General features: G+C 42.3%; 1 protein-coding gene across 9 annotated transcripts in view; it reads right to left on the reverse strand.

Annotated features, from left to right (window-relative positions):
• Positions 1-1208: 1208 nt before the first annotated feature.
• Positions 1209-25811, reverse strand: part of LOC133915487 (uncharacterized) — a 34476-nt gene continuing 9873 nt past the window's right edge. Inside the window, exons 5-18 of one of the 9 annotated variants that reach the window (XR_009909333.1) lie at positions 24517-25564; positions 23425-23872; positions 22871-22924; positions 19934-22784; positions 16288-16401; positions 16035-16165; positions 15475-15567; positions 14897-15169; positions 14056-14548; positions 13469-13544; positions 13245-13381; positions 2156-2223; positions 1961-2060; positions 1209-1875 (exon numbers count right to left, since the gene is read on the reverse strand). Coding sequence is in view for 2 of the 9 variants with exons in the window: in XM_062358668.1 (XP_062214652.1) it covers positions 13282-13381; positions 13469-13544; positions 14056-14548; positions 14897-15169; positions 15475-15567; positions 16035-16165; positions 16288-16401; positions 19934-22784; positions 22871-22924; positions 23425-23872; positions 24517-25564 (5681 nt within the window). In the remaining 7 variants the exon portion in view is untranslated. Of the gene's footprint in view, positions 1879-1960; positions 2061-2151; positions 2224-10334; positions 10650-10768; positions 12678-13244; positions 13382-13468; positions 13545-14055; positions 14549-14896; positions 15170-15474; positions 15568-16034; positions 16166-16287; positions 16402-19933; positions 22785-22870; positions 22925-23424; positions 23873-24516; positions 25565-25811 lie in introns of those variants that run through there. The other 8 variants (XR_009909334.1, XR_009909335.1, XR_009909336.1 and 5 more) reach the window with 8 other exon arrangements.

Genomic DNA, 25811 nt, shown 5'->3' on the forward strand with positions numbered 1-25811 from the left:
GAGCAAGGGTATGTTGGTCTCAGAAAGGAGGGGGAAAAACAAGGTGCCCTGCCATTTACTTATTTTACGGGAGTGTTAGCTTCGAGTATTATGCCCGGTTTGTTTTCTGCTAGTTCTGCTTCTGTTGTCAAAAATTAGAACAAACGAGATTCTAGAAAGTAGTTTCTGAAAAGCTAAGAACCTATTTCTAAGAAAAATAAACTAAAACTAAAAACTCACTGAAAAATGCTTTTTAAAAAAACTATATGCTAATAAGTCGAAAATTTATTGTAACAATTAACAACCTATTTCCAAAAATAATTTTAGTTATTTAGATAAACCAAAAATATAACTTTTCGGAAAAGACTAAAAACAGAACCCAAACAGGTCCTTATTAAACTTTCACGATGGCCACCAACCCTAGCAGGCAAGATCCTTCATCTGTAAAATATATCGAGCCAAATATTCTGGTGCTTAGAGGGTGCACCTATATGATGTGGTTAAGCGGTACTAATCGGAAAGCAAGACAACGAATCGCAAGGAAACAGCAGCTTGACCACTGAACTTGCAAACAACACCCCTAACACTTTCTCATCCATCACCAAACACTCAGAAAGCGACACCACAAAAAGTGATTTTTTTTTTCCTTAAGAAAATGCTAGTTACCAATTTCTCGTTAAACTGCATATTTTCAAAAATACAATTTGCTGTTAAGCCATATGAAATGCATGAGACCGTCGAGTAATTTAACCGCAAGAAATTACAACATGAGAAAAAAAAGGTAGATTTTATCTGAACGTCTATGGAGAGGGCTGCGCCAGTGTGTTGCTCCCATGCATACGTGCATCCAGGCCACCCGAGCCCTATCTTTTCCATGACCACAAGTGAGCAACAGCACAAACACTGCCCACGAGTTCGTACGCGAATGCAGATAAAGCGATCAATGTCTATCTCAAATAATAAAAAGAACAGAAATTAATGAATGAAGATAAGCAGCAGATTTTCTCTCTGTCCTTATGAATTTAATTTTTCCGGCCAAAAGACCGGGACAAGCAGGAACTTGTCCTTCCACAGCACTACTTCAAGATTAGCAATCAGTCTGTATCCAAATAAAAACATAGGTAGAAAGCAACAAGGGTAGACAAGCAAGTGAACGAATCTCACTCGAGCGGTAGCATACTAATTTTTCAGTTGTTGTGTTTGGAATATCGTTAGCCCCCATATTCTACTTAATCAAGTAAAATTCTCTGATAACTGGAATAAGGTTTTGTACTTGGGAAGTTGGGATCAGCATCCACAAAATGTAAAACATTTCTATTTACATCATATTCATTTGAAACCGGCCATAGAACTAGAATTCCAGTTCCAAACTTGCATATCTAACACCTATGTTTCAGAGAACACTACATGGCCATAAAAGGGAAGTACCAAAATTACAAGTACAGGCAATAATAATATGTACGTTTTACCTGGTCCAGATGAAGTCAGGATCCGTTTCCAGGAAAACAAAATAAACAGGCAAGTCAGGGTCAGCCAAAACGAAATTGCCTGTCTTCTTCATGCTCTTCAGCCAGGTCATACAGCTCTAAAAGGTCTCCAGAGGGAGTGTCCATCAGATTGCAAATGCTAGGGTGTTCACTGTTCACTACAGCCGGACTACAACAAAACTGCACACTGCTTCAGCATTCCACGTTGTTGATGTCTGGAATACATGGGGAATAGCTGCATAGTGATTGTAAATGACCAGGCCACGGGGATGAAGGTGACGCTCATTTACTCTGCTAGTCTGCTTGGAGCAATCCATAGCCATTCATGCCGTAGCGTGGAGCCTCTTATTTGGACCATAAAAAGGTGGAACATTGGCTGGCACTTGCGAGGCTGGATCGAATTCAAACCCTACTACAGCAAATGCTTAAACAGTTAACCTCAGCTTGCTTTGTAGACAAGGAAAAAATAATAGTTACAATTAAACATTTTAAACCTGGTTCACTATCATCCATAGCAACTAGCAGACATGGATTCGCTTGACATGCTTACTGTAATCCTGCTTTACTACGGACTGTCTTCTGTACTGTCAAACTCTGAAAATGTGATAACAATTTTATAGGTCAATTGCATATATGTGAGTACTAATTCTAAATATTCTGAACAAGCCAGAAGATCAAGCTTGACCTACGAGCATTAATGGAAATTTTCCCACTGAAAAGAGTGCTGATGACCATATGGGGTGCACTACCAACATTTCTGTGTGAAAAATGGGAAGTGTGACCACATATAACTGATATGTTGCTCCTTAAAAAAACTAACGGGATAACAAAAGGTGTAGCCAAGTAAGATCAATAGAATAATAGGTACACAAGTGAGAAGATGTACCGGTTTGGCTAAATGATCCAGGAATGCTTAGCAGCAAATAGGAACTATTCTACCAGAAATATTATTCACATGTTAAAATCGCCATTGAACGAAAACGGGAATACATGCTAACTAGGCAAACAAAAGTGGATATCAGAATACTAGATGTTCACTGAGGTCTCGGACACGATGAAAAAATGTCTGGAATCCTTCTTTAACTTTCAATAATCAATCTAACTACTAATCCAAATTTCTGAGAATAATGCAGGGTGAAAAGGGTTTGCAGCAGTAGAAATGGCTCAATTTATGTCATAATTGGGTAAGAATCCTTCATCCTGATAATTTTTTAAAACTTTGTTGGGTTCGATCGTGCGAGAGGTGGGTTGATAGAACACACACGCGAGCACAAACTGGACACATGAGTTTTCTTCGCTGCCAGTAACTTCTGATGTTTATTCAAACATCCAAAAGCTTATAGCTGCTAACAACCTCTAGTATTCTTGCTGCCAGCAGCTTCTAATGTTATTAGAAGCTCCAAAATCCTATAGCTGCTAACAACCTCTAATTGAATGAAGCTCCTCTCGAGCTTCCTTCCGGTGCACTCTGCACACTGTGGAGGGGGGGGGGGGGAGCCCAATATATAGGCTCCAAGCGGCCTACTGCACTACAGTGAGCCAGTTGCTACAGTAACCGACGTGGTTTGCAGCACCTGATATACTTCTGCTACAGTAGCCACCATACTATTGCAAACAGTACCAACCTACCGTTACACAAGGATTATCATAACAATACTCCCCCTAAGCCTTGTGTGTAGCACCAGCCGTCCCTCCTTTACCAATCCCGTGATGATCAGATCATCCACGTAGACCCCAAGGAGGAGCAGCGTATTGCCATGGCCGCACCAGTATGTCGCATGTTTGCGCGCACTCTGCTCGAAGCCCAGAGCCCTCAAAGTGCTATCGAGCTTTGCATTCTATGCGCGCGGTGCTTGTCGTAGGCCGTAGAACGCCTTCTGCAGACGCATGACCATGTGCTCTTCTCCGGCGACAACAAACCCCAGCGGCTGTGCAACATACACTTCCTCCCATTCGTCGTTGAGAAAGGCTGATCCCGCATCGCGTGATGGACCGGCCATTCCCTCTTGGGCACTAGCGCTAGCAGCAGGCGCACAGATTCCCAATGGACTCCAGCACGGATTTCACATCCAAGTGCGAATACCTCGTCGAAGTCCACGCCCGGCTGCTGCACATAGCCCTTAGCGACAAGGCGGGCTTTGTGCATGATCACAGCCCTGGTTTCTTGAGCTTGAACACCCATTTGAGTCCGATTGGGCGGTGTCCATGCTGCAGCTCCACCAGCATCCATGTCCCGTTCTCCTCGACGGCATCGACACCGTGCTCGATTGCGTCCCACAGGCCTCGCGCCTGCAACATGACCTTCATCATGAGGGACCAGTCAGCATAATTGGTCGACGTCGGGTACACGGTCGATCCGCTATCACCGATGCCACTTCCGCTGGCGCCACTGTCACGAACCTAGGGACGCGGTGGCGATTGCGATTGCGAACCGTCGGATGTTCCTCCTTCGGCTAAGGTGGACCCGTCAGCCACCGGGGGTTGCACTTGACTCACCATGAACTCCACAGCGAAGTCACCTGACGAAGCCACACTCCCAGCTACATCCGCCTCCCAGCTCCATCCGGCGTCCTCGTCGAAGATCACATCTCACAACACGTGGACACACTTGGTGCTCGGGTCGTAGAGGCAGTACGCCTACACGCCACGCTCGTAGCCGATGAAGACACGGGGCGTGTTCCTGTCCTCAAGCTTCTGCAAATGTGGTCGCGCCTCCTTAACGTAGGTCAGACAGCCGACGCAAGAAGTTCACCGTCGGCTTCCGACCGTGCCACGCCTCGAGAGGAGTTATGCCATCTAGGCTCTTCGTCGGTGCACGATTGAGCAGGAAGACGGTAGTGCTCCGCCTCTCCCCAAAACTCCATCGGCGTGCCCCTCTGTTTTAGGAGCGTGCGTGTTGTCGCGACGATCGACTGATTGCACCTCCACTACGCCATTCTATTATGGGTTGTACGGTGTGGAGAAGTGCTGTTGGACGCCACGATCCGCCCTCGTCCAGCTGGCCCACACTCATGATGATGTTCTTCAGCCGTGGGATGAAGTAGACACCGGAGAGCACTTGTGCTCTCCGTTCTTCCCAGTGAACAAGATGGTACCACAGTCACAGATGTCGACCACCGAGCCATCTCCGAAAAGGACGGAGCCCACCACACCTCGACATACTGTTCACAACGGTAACCGACGTACTGCTCGCAACAGTAACCGACTTACTATCCGCAACAGTAACCGATCGAGCTTCGCGAAGACATAGTGGCGACCCGTCATATGGTTGGTGGCACCGGTGTCGAAGTACTAGCCCTTCAGGTGGTCGCCGTCGTCACTGGCACCAAAGTGGACTTGTGCGCGGTGCTCGTCGAGGTGGACGTGGCTTGGCGGTGGCTCCTACGCATCATTGAGAGCGCACACATGCGCCATTACGAGCACATGCTTGTCTTCTTCTTCCTCGCCCTGGGCCAAATAAGCCTATTCCTGGGCAATCGGCAGTTCTTGGCCCAGTGGCCACAGCGTCTGCAATTGCGGCACTTGTCATGGGAAAGATCACGTGCTACCTCCTTGCCATCGGAGCCGTCACCTCCCCCTTTCTTCCTCGGTGCGCACACACGTCGACGGGCATTGCCGCTGCCCGAGGATCCTTGGCCCTGCTTCCACTTCTTCATGAGAGTGAGTTATTACTCCTCAGTGAGGAGGAGCTTTCCACCGACGACAAGGAATTCTTTTGGATCAAGACGATCCTCCACCACCTTTAGCCTCCCAGTCACTTCCTCCAGTGTGAGTGTTGAGAGATCGAGAAGAGTCTCAATGGACAGAGCAATTTGCAAAAATCTCTTCGAGACTACTCACAAATATCTTTCTATCACCTTCTGTTCTTCCATCGTTTCTCCGAGTGTGTCGAGGTTGGTGACGAGACCGAAGAGATGATCCTCCACCGCCTTTATCCTTCCAGTCACTTCCTCTAGCGTGAGCGAGGTTGGTGACGAGGCCGGAGAGATGATCCTCCACTGCCTTTAGCCTTCTAGTCACTTCCTCCAGCGTGAGCGAGGTTGGTGATGAGGCCGAAGGGACAATCCTCCACCATCACAGAACGAAATCGCCTTGAATTCCTTCTGCAGCTGTTGCGCTAAGGCCTTGCGGACGTGATTGTCGCAGACGCACATCAACATGATGGCGTCCTAAGCCTATTTGGTGCTTGTTTTGACAGCAGGCTCCAGTCGGCATAGTTGCTTCGTGTGCAGATCAGGTACGACGCACCGCCAACCTCCTTGACCACATGTTGGATGACCACATCGCGACCACCGACATCTTGGTGTCGCAATCGTCGTGGCAGCGGCAATAGGGAGCTACGGCGATTGAAGCACCACCCAGGACTCTGAGCCGCACCACCACTAGGACACAGGAATTTGGCACAACAGTCTCTAAGACACAGGAATTTTCTTCATTGCCAGTAGCTTCTGATGTTTATTCAAACATCTAAAATCCTATAGTTGTTAACAACCTCTAGTATTCTTGTTGCCAGCAGCTTCTGATGTTATTACAACATCCAAAAGCCTATAGCTGCTAACGGTCTCTAATTGGATGAAGCTCATCCGAGCTTCCATCCGGTGCACTCTGTACTCTGCAAAGGGGAAGGGGGGCAGCCCAATGTGTAGACTCCAAGCGGTCTACTGTTGCTACAAGCGGTCTGCTGAAAAACCTGCTGATATTGTTCTATTTTTAGATTAGATAAGATGGACATGTCTTTGCAAAAATTAAAGAACAAAAATTCCCTCTGTTGTTCTTAAACTTGTAGGTAGTAGCGAATGGCCACTCGAGTCCTTAAACTTCAAAACTAACTGTGCAGATCCCCAAATTTGTAAACCGTATCACTTGGTCCTTAAACTTGCAAATTGTGTCAACTAGTTCACTGCAATTTTTTTTGAACATTAAAGCAGTAGGGGAAACCCCCACTGCGAAGGAATATTATTAATAAAAATAGGGAGGAAAAAACAAGAGAACTGTACAAGAGGGGTAGGGGGGAGGGGGAAACACAGCGATCAAGCCAACAAAACTAAACAAAAGAAGACCGGAGAGCACCACTAAGAAAGAGAGAGACACCAGCCAAGGAACAAAAGTCTATGAACTTCCTTAAATCTATAAGATTGAAGCAAAAGGTCTTCCTTAAAATTCTTCTTCCAGAGAGCAAAGCTCAATTGAGTCTGATCAAAGATGAGAGCATTCCTCTGCTTCCAGATATTCCAAGATCCAATAATGAATATTTCCATGAAGAAAGGGGAAGCGAAGGTATTTTTTGCTTGAATCATCATATCAAAGCAAGGCTTGAAGAAGTCCCAATGAATACCAATGTAATGCCAACACCTCAGACTGAAGGTACATTGAAAGAAGAGATGGAAAGTTGTTTCTTTAGTTTGACGTCTGCAAAGAACACAGTTGTAATTGTCATTTTCCACTTTGAAATTTTTTCTTTTCAAGATGTTCCTTGTGTTGAGTCTATCCATAAGGAGGATCCAAGAGAAAACTCTAAGTTTGTTACTGCATTTAGAGTCCCAGATCCATTTGAAAGGCTGGGGAGGGGAGATGTGTCTATAGGACAAATTATAACATTTTTTGGAAGAATAAATCTGAGAACCCCATAAATAGTGCCAGGTATCCTTGATATTATCATGAATGCGGAGGTTCTGAATGAGATCTTGCAGATTGGTGAATTCATCATATGCTTGAGCAGAAATAGGAGTGTGGAACTGCTTTTGTAAACTATTGTTCAACAGAAAATTAGCCACTGAGATGCTCTTGTTTTTTGCAAAGGAGAAGAGTCTTGGAAATTTATCTTGCATTAAGTGATTGTTCCAAATGTCAGACCAGAAAAGCACTGTGTTTCCACATCCTAGAGAACATGAAGCAATTCCTCTAAACAAAACATGACGTCTTAAGATATTTTTCCACCAAAAGGAGCCTTTTTCACTAGAAGCATGAGGGACTTGACCATTCTTGTAATACGAATTCTAAATTAACTTCACCCAAGGTAAATCTTTCTGATTATAAAACTTATCCAAATGTTTGAGCAGAAAAGCACTATTCTGATTTCTAAGGTTAACCACACCTAGACCTCCTTTGGATTTAGGTTTGCAAACCTTTTCCCAAGCAATCAAAGGATTGCTTTTTGCATTAATATCAGACTTTCTCCATAAACAATGTCTCCTTGCTCTATCAATGTAATCAATTACTGCAGCAGGAATCTCCAGAGTACACATTGTATAAGTTGGAAGAGAAGAGATGACTGAATTGATTAATTGCAGTCCACCAGCATAGAAAAGAAGAGAGGAAGTGGAGTTAAGTCTTCTTTCAGTCTGACTCATAAGGGGAGTGAAATGTTCCACTCTAGGTTTGGTAGTTCCAAGCGGAAGGCCAAGATAAGTAAAGGGGAGGGAACCCAATTTACAACCAAAAACAGCCACCATACATTCAGCCTTTTCCTGACTGAGATTCAAAGGAATGAGGCAGGATTTAGAATAGTTAACTTTTAACCCTGTAGATTGGGAAAAGGATTCTAGAATTCCTTTAAGATAAAAGAGCTCTTTTTGAGACGCTTTCAAGAAAAGAATTGTATCATCAGCATATTGAATGATAGGAAAATCATTTGTATCCATTGCCGGAATTGGAAGGCTGAAGAGGCCCTTCTCGTGAGCTTTGTTAACAATACATTGGAGCAAGTCAGCAGCTAAAACAAATAAAAGAGGTAAAAAAGGGTCACCCTGTCTAACACCCCTTTGACATTGGAAGAATTTGCCAAGAATACTATTCAAGAGAATGGCTGAGGAGCCAGATTCAAGAATTCTTCGAGTCCAATTCAACCATTTATCATCGAAGCCAAGTTGATGAAGTACTTTCAAAATGGTACTATGTTCAATGGTGTCAAATGCCTTTTCAAAGTCCAATTTGAGAACCACTATTTCTCTCTGAGTGTTTGACATTGGTAGATATATTCAAAAGCCCAAGCCAAACAATCCTGGATTGTTCTATTTTTAATAAAACCATATTGGTTATGATGTATGATTGGAATAATCACTGACTGAAGTCTATTGACCATAAGCTTGGTGAGCAATTTCAGGACACAGTTCATTAAGGAGATAGGCCTGAAGTCATTAATTCCAGTTGGATTGCTATTCTTTGGAATGAGCGTGATGAAGGAGCTGTTTATAGCCTTCAAACTGAGGTTGCCATTAAAGAAGTCCTGACAAAGGGTATAAAAATCCACCTTGATAATGTTCCAACAGCTCTTAAAGAAAAGACCATTGAACCCATCTGGCCCAGGAGACTTGTCATTGGGCATTTGGTGAATAACGCTGTCAATCTCGCTCGTGCTGAAAGGAGCCGAGAGATGGTGTAAGTTTGCATGGGTATTCAGGAGATCATCCAGATTATAGTGCATCTGAGGATTGGAAGAGGATCCCATTCTGGACTTGTAGGCTTCAAAGAGGATTGCAGCTTTTTCCAAGTGATCAGTCACCAATCTTCCATCCTGGGCTTCCAAACTTGTGATTGTATTAAGTCTGAATCTTTCTGTAGCAGCTACGTGAAATTTTTTTGTACTTTCGTCTCCGAATTTAGTCCATCTGATAGTGTATCTTTTCTTCCAATACTCTTTCTTATATTGAAGTAATCTTATGATATGCTTTTTGAGAATCTCTCTGAAGTTTTTTTCTTGAATAAAGAGGGACCTTTGCTCTTCAAGCTTATCTAAGATGTCCAGAATTGAATTACAATCTTTGATCAGATTATTAAGTTTAGAGATTCCCTTGCTCCACCTTTTCAAATTTCTTCTTAGAAGTTTGAATTTAGCTGAAATCCTGTCAGCACTATCATTCACTTTCACTTCAGAGTTCCAAACACTTTCCACAGTTTCAAAAAAACCTGGATGTTCAATCCAAAATTTTTCAAATCTGAAGACAGCAGCTTTAGGAATAGAGGTACCAATTTGCACCATACAGGGAATATGATCAGATAAAGGCTTGGCAAGGGGTAATAACAAAGTGTTTGGAAAATCAGTAGACCAGTTGACCGAGGTCAAGCAAAGGGTTATCTTGCATGTTACTCCAAGTATATCTTCTCCCTTTGAGGGGAACTTCAATCAAACCCAAATTACTGATAATATTATTGAAGATGAAAATATCATTCATATTTGCACCATCTCTGTTTCTATTCGTTGTTGCTCTGTAGAAGTTGAAATCTCCGATAAACATCCTGTTAGTTGTGTTATCAATCTTAACATTGTTCAACCAAGTAACAAAATCATCTCTTTCTGGCCCTTGACCGGGGCCGTACACGGAAGTAAGAGTCCAAGTAGTATGATTATGTCTAGAAGTGAAGTTAATTGTGATAGCGAAACTAGAGACATCGACTACTTCTCCCATGAAAACAAAATTGTTCCAACCAAGGAGAATACCACCCGAGGCTCCTCTGGAGGGAGAGAAGACAAATTTGTCAAATCTTTTGGGGGCAATATTTCTGATGAAGGAATGATCGAAATGCTCCCTCTTAGTTTCCTGGATGCAATAAATGACAAGCACTTTCTTCAATCTTGGATTTGATGGCATTGCATTTATCAGCTGAGTTGATACCTCTAATGTTCCAGTTTAATATATTCCAACTTTTCTTATGATGATTATCCATGAATAAACCTTCAGAGAGGAAATCGAAATCTGGGTCTCTAGCAAAGCCAGAGATGAAAAACTACCAGGATAATAATAAGCAGTATACCAGCAAGAAATCCAGAGTCAGGAGACAAGCAAAGAATACTCATCCAAAGAGAGAGACCAGAGAAGGAGAATCAACGCATGGATCCACTTGAGAGACATCGAACCAAACCAAATATCCAAATAGAAGTATCAAGCAACATAGGTCGACGTGCACCAATCAACTAAAGTCTTCAGAAGGATCCATCTCCCATAGAAGAGACCAAAGATAAGATTACACCAAAAGTCATCAGGGCATTCCCTGGTAGTCGCAAAAGATCTAAGATAACTATTCATGTCTAACTAGGCTAAGAGGTTGTATGCTGCTCCCATCTCCAGAATCCATTTTTTGGTCACGCTCTGTGTGTAGTTCTCCGCTTGAAATCATCCCCCTCCTTGCCAGGTGCAGCTCCTTTGTTACCTCCAAAGGAGGTAAACTGCATTTCTCTATAGCCACCTGTTGAATTTGTGGGATAGGAATTTCCGGAAAAATTAGGCCCAGTTTGTTGTCTTCATCAATCTTTGCAAGATCAGGAAATTCAACAGATGTATTGAAACTGTCTTGAAGAGAGTTACCAGTTAGGAATCTTTTGTTAGGAGTTCTCCTGATTTTTGTCCTGCTCTTGGTATGTATCTTCTGGAGATCATTGCTAGGGCCAACCTTGTGACCATCAAACTTGTTTTGGAGCCTCTTGCTTCTTCTCAAGCTTTTATCAGATAAGGGCGTGGCGACTCTCTTCATTGTCATCGTTTATTCACCTCTTTTTGTAGCAGGCTCCTGTTGAGTAAGGACTTCTTTGAAAACAGAGAAGATTTTGTCGCCAGTAGCACTTCTCTGATCATCTTTCCTTTTGTTTCTCAGTTTCTTTCTGAAGAAAACTCTGGTGATGGCCGGTTTGGATGAATAGATGTCATTGGTATCCGATATAGGCCATGGTGACTCTGAATTTTCTTTCCATGTTAGAAGAAGGGGAGTGTTGCTTTTGGTGTTAGCTTCTAAGAAATCCTTTTGGCTCGGAGACTGATATTTTTTGACTTCTATCAGGGCTTGAATTGTGAAAATTCCTTGAACCTCCGAAGAATCCAAGGTGCTAAAAACAATATCCTTGTTGTTGAGATTAGTTTTCCAGAGGTGAGCAGGTATTGAGACCGAGAAAATGTTTCTTGAGCAGCTTTGGACTTGTTTGAGATAATTGTCCATGGCTAACCTCAAATGATTAGCCATGAAACTGGCAACCGTATCCAAGTTATCAATCAACTGGTTGTTTGAGTTTGAGGTCTCAGCCTGAAAAGGAGAGTTCATTGAAGGTTCATGTATCATGAAGGTCCTTTGTCTGCAAGAAATCAGCTTCCCTCTAACTTCAGCATTTCTCACAACTTCAAGTGCTTGGGCAAAAGGGACATCTGAAGAAGAAGCTTGATTGACAAAACTAGCTTCAGAAACTTGATCTATCTGCATTTGCTGAGCCTGATCATGAAGACCTCCCTGACCAAAGAGCTGATCAGCTAGCTAAGCCATAACTTCGGGTTCACCAGGAATCACAGGACCTTCAAAAGGATGAGGGTTGCCATTGTTGTGAGGAGGAACATCCTCATCCGGAGGAATCTCATCAGCCATCATAGAGTTGAAGATGTACACTGGACAAGTCCAAGAGCGACCATCCCCATCAAGCTCACGACCAAGCTTGATAACCATGCTTCTAGGAATATCTAGAGGATCATCAATCAAAACTTTAACCAGAACACGAGCCAGACTTCGGTCAGAGGAATGCCAATAAAGAAGCTTGCCAAAGGAAGAACAGACTTGTTGGATGAAGTAAAATTCCTTAAAGTCCAGCGGGAACCCAAGGAACATAATCCAACATTTTCTGGTGAAAGGAGATCTCTTAAAGTTCTTGGCATTGTCATGTTTGACAAAATTAATCACATGGGGACCTATCCAATGGGGATTACCAGCCAACAAAACATCTATGCTGCTAAAATTGCTGACAAGGAAGAGTTGCTCGGTCGTCTCACAGCAGGAATAAATCAGCTCCTAATCAAGATGAATAAAGGCTTTGCTGGCCTTAATCAGCATTTTTTACATCATTGAGGATCGCCTTGTGCCACCCGGAGGTCGCATGTTACCTTTTCCCCTGGGGACAGCATTGAAGGCGGCATCAAAACTGCTGCTGCTCTTGTTGCAACCCCTGCAACTGATGCTTCCACTGTCAGCATCACAATCATCACCACAGCTCAGGCTGCCGGAGCTTGTCATGGCACTGCTGGGGCCTGCCACCTGCCACAGCATCTACTCATCCTTTCATCGTGCTTCCAAAACATGCTTCGATGTAGCTGTGCCTGCTGCAGGTGCCGGCAATCCACCCCCTCGTGGAGGCAACACTCAAGGAATGTATGTACCGGCATCTTAATTTCTTTATCCACATGGGGCTACCACGGTAAGGTCTGCACTGCAGACACTGCCACCACCAGAGCTCTGGACAACCTATTGCATAAGTGCAGAGTAGTTGTCATGTGAACCATTAAGGGGGATGCACTAAGGGGAAGCAGCCACAGATTATGATTAGTTCATTAATTTCCTTTAATTTAGGCTTCGGTAGGTTTACTTATCTCTAGGATTTGGGTATCATATAAGTTAGTTGCTTTATCTACATTTGAGTTGCACATCCCCTATACAAGGGGACAGGTGGACGTCATTACCATCCTTTTTCGTTAAGCAAAAATGGATCAATTCCTAAGATATCTCAAGTCTAGCTTTTTCTAGCAAAGTCTCCCACTCCAGAGTGCCCTCATTTAACTAGCGCTGTTTACTCAAGCCGTCAACCGACCTCTTCTGACGGTGCTTACCCCAGATGTATTAGCGTACGCCACTGTTACCATTTTATCTCAAGAACATTATTAAACAAACAGGTTGAGATATGAAAAAAAAGTCTTCATATCTTCTAGCATCCGGCAGTCAAATATAGGGAGACCTTACAATTTAAAAACCATAAAGCAAGATAAATAAAAAAGAGTCACTTTTGTAGCCTTGTGCATAATATTAAGTTAATACCTGGACCATGCACATTGAAGAAAGTCGCATCTTTGAATCATATCCAAGGTGTCCACCCCTCATACATATTGCATAAGTTGTCTATGCTTGTCGCTTGTTTAAGAAGATGGTCAACTTGCTCGGAAATGTTCAAGGACCTTGAAAGAAAGACATAAGATCAATAAAAAGGGAAAACATAAATCAACAGAATTGACAGCTAAAATTGTTTCCTCTTAAGTGCCCACCTGGTGCCATCTATATCCCATCCATGTAACTTATGCTCCACTTGCTTCAGGATGGACAGAGCAAAAGGATTTTTACCTGTGGCCATTAAAGAGAACAAGCAGAACATTAACTGCAAATTTATCCCAGCTTCAGAATCCTTAAGACAAATACTTGATAAGAACTTAACAAATTCTGTGACACAAAAAACTATGAAAATACCAGACCAATTTTGCTTGTAAAGACATAATGTGAGAAAATTATATATTGCCCATCATTTTGTATTAGTCTTCTCCATATAAATTAAAGTTAGATTGCCTATTAAATAAAAGGTTTGAGAAAGTTAAAGATGTCTTATGAATTTTCTCCAGTATATTCAATTGTTAGTTGCTCTTGGAGGAAAAGTTATCTGCAGTGTCAACATGGTACTGACTGAGCATTTGCATACTGATAAAAACAACAATGATTTGATAAATTTAAGTGTTGGGATACGCAATACACTTCTTAAAGAAGTTTCAGGGCAACCTAGTTTCTAACAGATAGAAGATAATCCAGCAAAAACTAACAGAAGTATCATACATCATCCATCCACCCTTTTTTTGTGTCTTACCTCTGGTCACTCGAGTCACAGAATCTGCATAGGATTTAGGATCACTGTTGTCACATTCTTGTCCTCTAACCTGTTTAAAGGTCGTACTGTTATCTTCACTTTCAGTTCTTCCCTCCACCAAATGTGTTTCAACCTCATGAATATTGCTAGCATTTGTCAGTGCAACATTGTTTAATATTGCCTGATTATTGCTACTGTCTGTGGTTTCCTGACCGTTAGCACCAGGACTGTCATCCATAAGGGCATCTATTTTCTCTAAGTAGTCAGAAGAATTAATCTGGGTTAACCCCGTGGTACATTCAGAACTGCTAGTATATGAGTGCTCTGGAGGAGAAATCCAACATCCATCTTGCAAAGAAACATCAGTGTTCATTACTAAATCCTGAGAGCATCTATCCTTCTCAATTGATGAACCAATTTGCATAAGATCTGGATGTGTCGAGGGTATATCCTGGGATCTCACAGTTTCCCTTTCTCCGAGAACTTCTAGAGCCTGTGAATAAGAGAGAAAAATTAGTGAAATAATTGTACCTAGAGACAAGTAGAAAAGGATTTTGAGAAAAAGGACAAAATATTAAGCTTATGTAAGTACATCTATATTCCTTGGAGCAGAAAATAGCAGTCGAAGCATAAACATCAATATGTCACATGCCTATTTACCAAGTCAGATTCACATTGTGGCACTGATTAGGTAGTTCAAATTAGGTCAAGCTTCTGCTAATATACTATTGCACCTGAAGGTTCCCAAACATTCGCCTCTTTTATGCCTTTAAGTTCCAGACAGTGGGGTGCAAATGATAAACATGCTCTCAGCATATATATACATATCTTAGCTAAGTACCTTATGAAGATTCCCTGCATGAAGACTTGAAAGGCGTCCGAGCTTCATGACCATGGAATGCAGTTCCTTCACATACTCAGTAAGTGGATCCACCAGAGGTTCTAAATTTTTGCAAGCTTCCCTTACTTTAATGTTATAAGATTGGTATAATGCCTTTCCGTGAATAAGAGGCATACTGGCATTGTTCTTCTCTCTTTCCTTTGAAATCGCTTCAGACATTACAGTTACATCAGCAGATAGACAGGCTTCAAGTGGAAGTAAAATCGTATTTGCCTGTCAAGTACCAAAATAAAATTCTTTCTTTAGATAAGAAAAGTAATATCATATTGTACCAAATATAATATCGATGGTAGGTATTTATATGTTCTGGGCATATTATTCAGCATATTCCAACAATGTTTGTGAGACCCACGGGTATCAAAACCATGTCAATATTATATTTAATATCTTCAATTGAAGTCTGAAAACACCATGCACATGGAAAAACAAGTTCAACATTGCAAGTAAGTAGCCAAAGCAATCATTTATATTGATCTTGGGGAAGGAAATGCAACGAATAAAGAGAGGCAATGACAAGCCTTGGAAAGATTGGCCATAAGGGAACTGTGCACTGCAGCAGCTTCCTTGCCCAGAGTGTAGACATCATGAAACCCATCTGCTATAGCCAAAACCTGCAAATAAGTGACCAGGAAATCAAGAACAAGATATAACTGATTGCATCTCATGGTCAAGAACAACTAGAAAGGGGTGTAACTACATTAGACAACACCAGATATGATTATCTAATTTCTCGCACTTTTTTTTTTTTTTTGAGGAAAACGGTAAGGGAAGCCCCTACCGTGGTAATATTATTACTAAAAAAGGGAAGGAGAACTGTACAAACAAGGAATTCTCGTACTTTTAGTTGAGGAGTATTTATCATCAAAGCATTGCATACATGATTTTCAGTAATGCCCAACAGCAAGCTAAACAATATCAATTCCTCAATCAAAGGCTAATGTATTTCTTTAGGGAAATTAAAGGCTAATGTATTACAAACAATTTTCAGACTTCCACGGATCAATTCACACAATTGACTTCACTAACTCCTATGCAATCAAAACGGAAATTTTCATCAAGATGATATTTGATCATGTACCTCCTCGAGCAAGGAACCACATTCAGAAGTCAAAGCAGTGCGATCCTGTGATACATATTTGAATCCAGATAACAATGCATTTACTTCACAAGCACATTCATACATGGCTACAAGGGTATCCTGTAGATTAACTGGCAAAAGATACATAGCATTATTTTACAGCAATAATAAAAAGGCATATATCTTTACAAATTCCCACATTGGATGATAGAAGGAAACAAAGCAATAATTCCATAAGTAGGAGCGAACATACCATAAGTAGATTTGGCTTTTACAGAGACTAGAGAAACCTGGTTGTTTGCTGAAAACAAGCCCTTTCCAGCAGTTTCCAGGTTGAGCTGGCCACGTTTCCACTCTTGTTCTGCACCTGCTTGCAACAGACATAAATAAAACTATTATAAAACAGCAGAAACTCATACAGTAAAACAGGAGAAACTGTTGGAATATGCCCTCTCGGCTGTACAGAATATTTAGGCCTTATAGGATAGCTCTTAATTGCATTAACTGCCTATTATAGGATAGTTATTCCTGTAATTATAGGATTATTTCCTTCCTGTTTTATGCCTGCCTTGTGCCTTTATAAACATAGCAAGGCTGCAATACAAGGTGTGCGCAATTCACCAAATATTCTCCTTCCTTCATGGTATCAGCCTAATATAGATCCTTTCCATCATCTCCTTCTCCCTCCTCTGCTCGCCATCATGGCCAACGGCCAGCAAGATCCTGCTGCTGTTCTTGCTGCAGCCATTGTTGCGGATGCGCGCAGCAGTCCCGCGACCGGCGCACCATTGCGCCGGCAGCAAGGCTCTCCTCCCAGCCTCGCACGGTGGCGCCGGCGCACCCCTTCTCCCAGGCCCCTAGGACAACAACGCAAGTGCACCCCTCCCACTCACGCGCGGGGCTCCTGCAGCTAGCGCCCCCTCGCGCAGCAGCGCGGCGCCTCCCCCAGGTCCGTGCGCCTTCGGGGCGCACCTCCCAGGCTCAGACGGGGACGGCGCATCCCTCCTCCTAGGAGAGCGTAGACGTCCACTTGCACCTGCTGCGCCAGTTGTGGCCGTCGTGCCACTACCACCAGTGAAGCACGTCTACTCACGTCGAAATCAACCTTCTCCAACTACAGCACCGACACCTATTGCACCTGCTGTGGACCCCCCCCCCCTCCCCGACCCCCGATTCCCGGTGGTCCAAGTTGCCACCGACAACAAATACTCACCCCATGCGCACCTGAAGCAAGGATGGCATTTGGGTGCCCCGGGCTTTCAACACCTTCCAGGCTTCAACAACAGGTGCCTTCTCTCCTTTACTGAAGACGTACAGTGGCGCCCTCGTTGATCCCCATTAGCGTGCCGCCATGGTAGAACAGTTCAACGCTCTCACCACCAACTGGACATGGGATCTCATACCCCCTCCTCCAGACGCGAACATCGTCTCCGGCAAGTGGGTGTATCGCCACAAGTTCAACTCTGATAGCTCCTTAGCTCGGTACAAAGCCCGGTGGGTGCTACGGGGCTTCTCGCAACAGCCTAGACTTGACTACGATGAGACGTTCAACCCCGTCGTCAAGTCGGCCACCATCCGCACCGTACTTTCCCTCGCGGTCTCCAGTGATTGGCCCATCCATCAACTAGATGTTAAAAATGCATTCTTGCATGGCACGCTTGTTGAGACTGTATACTGCCAGCAACCGTCCAGCTTCGTCAACTCTACACGTCCCGACCACGTGTGCCGCCTCAACAAGTCTCTCTATGGGCTCAAACCGGCGCCACGTGCATGGTAGACCCAGTTCCATGACTTCATCCTCTCCATCTGTTTCACCGGGTTCAAACCAAACACATCACTCTTCATTTACAGTAACGGGTCCGAAGTTGCCTACCTACTACTATATGTCGACAACATAATTCTGACGGCATCCAACGCAGCCCCTCTCCAACGAGTCGTTGCAGCGCTTCGCCAAGAGTTCGCCATGACTGATTTGGGAGCTCTCCACTACTTCCTCGACGCCACTGCTAACCACTCAACAAGTGGCATCTTCCTCTCTCAAGAGAAGTATGTTGTAGAGATACTTGAGCGGGCCCACATGTCGCACTGCAACCCTGCGCCACTAAAATTGAGGTTTGATCAAAACTTCCCACAGCCACCGGTAAACCAGTACCTGATCCCACCCTCTGTCAGAGTCTCGCTGGTGCCCTCCAATACCTCACATTGACCCGCCCTGACATCAGCCACGATGTCTAGCAAGTCTGCCTACACATGCATGACCCTCGGGAGCAGCACTCTCTCTCATCAAGCGGATTTTGAGGTACATCAAGGGCACCTTGGGACATGATCTTCTGTCCCGAGGCTACACCACCAACCTCATCGTATACTCCGACGTCGATTGAGCCGGCTACCCCGACACAAGATGCTCCACCTCTGGCTATTGCATCTTTCTTGGCGATAACCTCATCTCTTAGTCCTCCAAACGGCAGCACACGGTGTGTCGCTCCAGTGCAGAGGCTAAGAATCGCAGTGTTGCAAATGTCGTGGCCGAAGCTTACTGGATTCGTCAACTTCTCGCCGAACTCCATCAACCTCTCACAAAGGCCACGATCGTCTACTACGACAACATCAATGCAGTCTACCTTTCCACTAATTCGGTGCAACATCAATGCACCAAACATGTGAAAATTGACTTGCAATTTGTTTGTGAGCGGGTCACTCTCGGCGATGTTCATGTCCTACACGTTCTAATGACCCTCCAATATGCGGATATCTTCACCAAGGGCCTACCAACCGCCATCTTCATTGAATTTCGGTCTAGCCTCAACATCTGCCCTGCTCCCGGTTGACACTACAGGGGGCTGTTCGAATATGCCCTCTCGGCTGTACAGAATCAGGCATTTTCTACAGAATATTTAGACCTTGTTATAGGATAGCTCTTAATTGCATTAACTGCCTGTTAATAGGATAGTTATGCCTGTAATTATTGGATTATTTCCCTCCTGTTTTATGCTTACCATGTGCCTTTATAAACATGGCAAGGCTGCAATACAAGGTGTGCAGCAATTCACCAAATATTCTCCTTCCTTCAGAAACCACAATGGTAGAAGCTTTCAGAACTATCAGATTCTGAGTAGACTTTGGCGACCTACTAATATCTTGCTTCAGTGGTAGTTGCGTGACTGAGTACTTTAACACATAACTAAAAAAGTACTCCCTCCGGTCAAAAATACTTGACATTTTGAACATGGCATGGTTTCCAATGTGTACCTTTGACTGCTATTTTCTACTATAATATATTTATAAAATCCAATAAATTTATGAGATTATGAAAGCATTTTTAAGACAAATCTACACATATGATTTTCATGTTTTCAAACTAAATATTTTAAAAGTTGTTAGATGTCAAAGTTCTAAATGTTTGACCACCTTCTCTAAAACGTCAAGTATTTATGACTGGAGAGAGTAACAAAAAATAAAAAATAGACACAAGCGATAGTACAAGCAACCACAACTTGTATCTGTGATAGTACACTAGAACACTAGCACAATTATATCATATAAGACCCCAACCGACTTGTCCTCCTTGGCCAATGGTGAATAGTTTTTTATAGGGCAAAATAAGTTTGGTACTCATCTTGATTAATTCTGAGTGCAGCATGACAACAATAACCACAGAAAGTTATATACCCAGGTGCATGTTGAGAGTATCTGAGCATAACTGTAATGAAAGTATGAAAAGGATTTTTTTTTTCTCAAACGCGTAGGAGAACTGCACATCATTTCATTAAAGGAGGAATAAAAGTCCGTACAAACAGCAAAACAGAACAAGGAAGAGAAAAATCAAGGAAAGAAAAACACACACTGACAAAGGAAAAAGGAGAAACACTCTCAGTATGAAAAGGATGTAGTCAACTTACATGTAAAAGAATGATATGCTGCGTCTAGATGTGTCAGGAGATTCAAAAATGTTTGCTGCCAGGCCCTGCCTTTGTCAATAGATTGTTCGGAAGCCTTATCCTCGGGAATGAAGTAAAGTCCATCTCTAGATGCTTCAAACTCCAAAACAGATGTGCAAAACTTAACAAGATCAGATGCCTCTTCTTGAACCACCCGAAGCAACTTCCTCCTTTTCAACAGATGATCATGAAATTCAGGAGGAATTCCTGAACCCTTTGCAGTTGAACCGCTTGCTCCAGAGGTATTTGGACCAGCACAGGCCCATCCCATTGCTCTCTCAAGTTGTCCTTCAGCTGAAACAGAAATGCTATCACAAGCTTGCAGGCATTCAATTGACCTTGTTATCAATGACACCGCAGACTGAATCTTATCTAACAAGTTGCTTCTGCTCAGATTTAAAATCACAGAGATGAACTTATCATCACTAAGAATCTTTTGTGACAAAGCCTTCGCCTTCTGCACATGAGGAGATGAAAGATCATGTAGCCATTCAACCTGAACTATTTCCAAAATGATTTTGCGTAGAGCCTCTGTAAGCTCATTTAATTGCCTTTTCATTAGAGAAACTGCAGTTCGGGCAGCTCTAGCTGTCTCATGAGCATTACAGTACTCTTCAAGCATTAATGCAACCCTTCCAACAGCAGCAGAATCTCTTTTAGGTTGATCTGATTCTCTTCTTCCTTGACTCAGCTGCAGCAAAGCACTAATTTCTTCGTCTAAACTTAGGATGAGTACAGGAGCAATCCTTTCTGTAATATACCAAAAAACTTGTTTTTCCACATGGATTGCGAGCTTCTTTTTAAGAGTAATGTAAAGCTGATTGGTAGTGAAACTGTGCTCAACAAAAGATGAAATCTCGTGCATGCACAAATCAAGAATTGAATCGACAAAACTGAGTTCCCAAACAAAAAAAGAATGATCCTTCAATGTGCCAGCTAAAGGCCACACCAAATCAGATAATGAAGAACCTAAAGACAAAACATCTTTAAGATTGGAAATGGGTCTATCTGTGTGAGAAGGAAACGCTCCACACGATGATAGCATGTGATCAAGAGACTCCAAGTCAGCGAAAGGCTTTGTCAAGATTGAAAGTAGAGCCTTGCTTCGTCTCAAATGAAATTCACTTTCCTGATTAGGATCCACTAAAGATAAGAAGTACTGTTTAGAAGAAAGTAGCGAATTCATGACACTGGCTTCTACTTTCATAAGTGATGAAATCCGCATATCTTTCTGGCTCCATGTTTCATGGAGCTGTTCCAATTGTGCCCTACAGACTTCCTCCTGCGAAGCTAGCTCCTCTGCTTCTTCCCAAGATAGATGTTCTCTACCTCTCGCAGCAGCTTCTTCAAGAGCTATTTGCTGCTCAGTAATTTGACCAACTTTCACAACGTAGCTCTGTTCTAGTTCAGTAAGAGATACTCTCTCAAGTTCTACCTCAACCAGCTTCTCTAGAGCTGTATCAATAGAACCACGTATCTGAGAAATTGAACCAAAGGCTTCCATTACCTCTGAATTGTATGAAACAAATGATCTAATAAATTCTGGAAGAAAAGCTTCAGTCATTTGTTCAATCATGTTGATACTTGAGTGCAAGACAGCCTGAAAATTAGAAGCCCAATGCCTAGGTTGGGGCTTTGCATAAGCAGCACTTGTTTCAGCTATTTTTTTCTCAATCACTTCATGCACTTCATCAACAACTCCTGAAACCAATGCACATTTTTCTATCTGCTGTTCTAACAATTGCAAGCCCATTCCAGCGTCAGCTTGAAGACCAGCACCATCTGTCCTAAATATAGCTTTTCCAATAGCTTTAGTTGAGAGGTCAGACACTTTGGTTCTAACATCACTATATAGCTGGCCCACAGCAATCCCAAGAATAGAGAGAACCTTACCTGTTGCCTCTTGTATATCATCTTTGGCTGGAGTTTTCATCTCACCCTGTCTAAGACTTCCTGAATGCGATAAATGAATATTATCCCCGTCCTTTTGTGATGGCAATTGAACAGAGTTCATGAATGCAGAAAGTATCCGCTCTTTGGATTGCACTTCATTATCCAACCCAATGGAATTCATCAGTTCAGAACATTCCCTCGCAAGTCTTTCCACACATGCAACATAACTTTCCATTTGATTTAAGAGATCCCGGTATCTTTGTTGCACTAGATTAATGCCTTCACCTTGAACCTTAGCAATGACTTCTGCAGCATGCCTTTTGGCAAGGGGAAGCATATCTTGTGGTGCACTGCTTACAGATAGCTGCAAAACTTGCGCCCAACTAGTAATTGGACTGGTTGTGATGTAGTTAACTGGAACAACATGCTGCAAGACTAAAACATATTCACCAAGTGAGTCTAAAGCAGAGGAAAGTCCACCATGCAACTCAAATATTAATTGAGAAATCTCCTTATCCAACTCATGGCACTGTGCCCTCGTTGGCTCTGGTACAACTGTAAGTGGGACTCCTGACACAAGGACAGATGAAATAAGGCTTAAGGCCTCATCCTTACAGTTTAATTGCATGCATGACTCAACGGCCATAATAGAATTGTCCCGTATGGCCTCAAGAACCCGCCCATGTTTTTCCACCCATAATGCAAGCTTGTTAGCTTCATCAACTGCCGCAGCTTTTGCTTCTGCTAACTCGTGAGCATGAATTTCAAATGAAGTGCGAGATTTCTCAGCAACTGAAGTAGCATCAGCTAGGATGGACTTAGCTGATGTTTCATTCTGCAAAGCACTTGATCTCTCTTTCTCGGCATGATAAAACATAGCCGATGCAACCTCATAGTTATCTAGAGTATCCAAGAATTTCTGCATATAGTTAAAAAAGGAAGCAGGTGATTCAAATATTTTATTTGAGATATTTGAAATTTGGCTTACAGACTTGAAAAGAATACCTTTAGAGCAGATAGTGTAGCCGGCAAGTTAGTTATGAAAAGATCATGATGCTCCTAGGCAAAGGAAAAGTTCAATCAGATAGTGAGACATTGAAAAGATATTATGTTTTGAAAGTACTTTGGATCTAATGGTACTATTTTCATGTAAAAATGTAAAATAGTTTTGTATACATTAGCCAGTCAAAGCTATGGAAGTCTTACCACTCAAATTCTAAAACATCATATATTTTTGAAACAGAGGGAGTACAAATTTTGCATAATTAAAGGGACAAAAACAAAATAGAAAAAACTATACAGCTGAAGAAGATAACGAATGAAGCCAATACCTTGGTGGTTTGCTCCATCCTTTTTATTATATATCTCTACTAATGTTAAAGTATACCCGCAATAGGGGCCTCCCCTACTGTTTTCCTCTCAAAAAAAATTGCATAATAAATACAAGAGAAAAAAATTCCACCATGAAGTGCAGTTTCAATACTAGTTCCCATTTAATATTGAATCCACTACCAAGTAGATGCAAGAGAAACTTTTCAACTCCAATAGAAAACAATTACCTGCAAAGGAACACGGATTTCTTGGATTCTAGAAGAAAACAAGCTCAAACTAACTGCTAATTCCATTCCTTTCTTCTCTTCACCAGCTATTCCTGCTTCATCTTGGATATTTCCGCGTGTCCACTCGATCAATGGGTCCCAAACAAATACTTCCAACAACATCAAGATGATATCTTTGTTCTTCAAGAGGACACCCATAACTTCCTCACAAGTAACTCTGAAAATACCTTCCACTCCAGTTAATCCTAAAGCCGATTCGATAGTTTGAGTGAGACGGAATGGAACAATTTCTGGAATTTTCAGCCTTTTTCCTTTATCAAAGCATATGTTGTAATCTATGTGAACTACATCACCATTGTTGAAATCCATAAGAATGTTGTCTAAATGTCTATCTCCAAGGCCCAACATATGGCCAACCATGCTCATGGCTGCTACACTGCTAGAGAATCTGCAGTGAGAATTTGATTCATTTCATTGCTAAGCACTCACCAACAATAACAAATTTAATCATAAGACAGTAAAAGCAAGAAGAAAGAAACCTGCATTATGGTGAACAGACGAGTTACCAAGAATTCGTTCCTTAAGGCATTCTTTACTTTCTCTTAATTCAGTTACAATATTTATTGAAAAACAATAGATGCATGACAAGTGTTACTTAACCGACCAACAAAGGACCAGATCACACATCACTAGGGATTTGCAACCATTTAATCAGCAGATTATTTTCTTTTTTGCTTCCAAGAAAAGAGTAAATGTCCTTTTTTTTCTTTTTTTCTTATTATTTAAGCAAGAAGTTCCATACTCAAAGAGTTAACTGAAGCAGAACTTACAATTAAAAATATATATATATAACTATATATGTCATCTATGTCTGATGTGAGACTAATTTACTGAAATTCCCAGCTATAAACAGCATACTCATTCTTTAAGAAAATGACAACTAGCAGAGAAAAAAATGTCCAAATTTTTGTCACAGGCGGGTGGGTTGTTGAACTGTCAGCCCCCTAATTTGCCTTTACCAGTGGCAAGGAAGGGCTAGTGCAGAATGATGTAAATGTGGTGTTTGAAAGAAAGGTGCCATGCACCACATACCTCTTAACTTTGGAGTTAAAGTTTCTGAACCCTTCGCTTGCGCACCACATTTCTTGCCACAGAATCTGTTTCGGAGTCTCCTTCATAAGCTCCAATAGAACTTTTCTTTTAACATCTAGTGGCCAATCTCTTCGTGAGACTACCCTTTTGATCCCTTTTTCTTTCAGTGCTGGTATAATCTTCCCATAGAACATATCACTTGGACGGGGAACAGGGTTGTGATAGTTACCGGTGCTAACTGAAGACAGCTGTGCCTCTGCCTGTGCCAACTGTGAACGCTTTTGCCATGACTTGTACACGTTGTATATGCTGCTTACATTTTCCACCCACTGGATCAGACCAGCTCGTCCACTAACCGGTGTAACAGAATAAAACCGTAGTGCAATATTTCGACTTCGAGTGTCAGAAGATGAGTACAAGAAGCTATTTATTGCTTCCAACAGCTGCATGATCCGAGAATCAAGACGTAAATCCTCCCGGCCCTTGAGAAGATACGTATACCTCTGACCATCTGATCCTTGCAAGACGAGCTTCTTAGGTCTTGTCTTTGTTGAAAGTACTGTTACCTCTTTGCAGAACGAAGATACTGTTACAGTGCCGTGGTTTCCAGCAAATGATTCTGAGGAATCAAGTATCTGCTTCTCAAAACCAGGCATTGGAATGTCAGAGGTCGATAAAATTGCTAGCTGTGGTGCAATTTCACTTAACAATATGCATGACTTTCTTTGATGAGTGGCTAAAGAAGCAGCAATTGAATCAAAAGGCTGCCAAATCTCTCCTAATGCTGCTGGAGATCCAGGGGGCGTCTTAAGGGTTGTGATTGCAGATTTCAGCTGAGCATTATATTCCTTATGGAACCACATTTCATGAGATGTTTTTGGTTCGCGAGATGTAGATGCTAGACGACGCTCCAAGGCTACAACAATTGGGGTCATCATAGCAGAATATTTTGCAGCATTGATCTTGTTCTTTTCTGCTGAACTCAGGGTAGAATTTGCAGCAACCCTTGCAGCTTCCTCTTTAAGTATATTGATTCTCCTTAAAACATCTACATTGCAATAGAAAAGTTGGCCCATCATTAACTCATTAACTGGCACTTGTAGTTTACCTAATAAACATATATGGCCATCTAAACATAGAGGCCCAAAATGCATGTTTGTACCCAAAAAAAAGCATATACCAGATACAAAACATTTGTACAGGTAGACTATTTTTGTTCTTTCAAGAAAACTTCCAGAATGATCAACTGCCAGTGACAAAGAAGATACCATTTGCCATGTAAGCAATCCTCTTAC

This window comes from Phragmites australis, chromosome 4 (assembly GCF_958298935.1).
Source record: "Phragmites australis chromosome 4, lpPhrAust1.1, whole genome shotgun sequence".
NCBI classification, from domain to species: Eukaryota; Viridiplantae; Streptophyta; class Magnoliopsida; order Poales; family Poaceae; genus Phragmites; species Phragmites australis.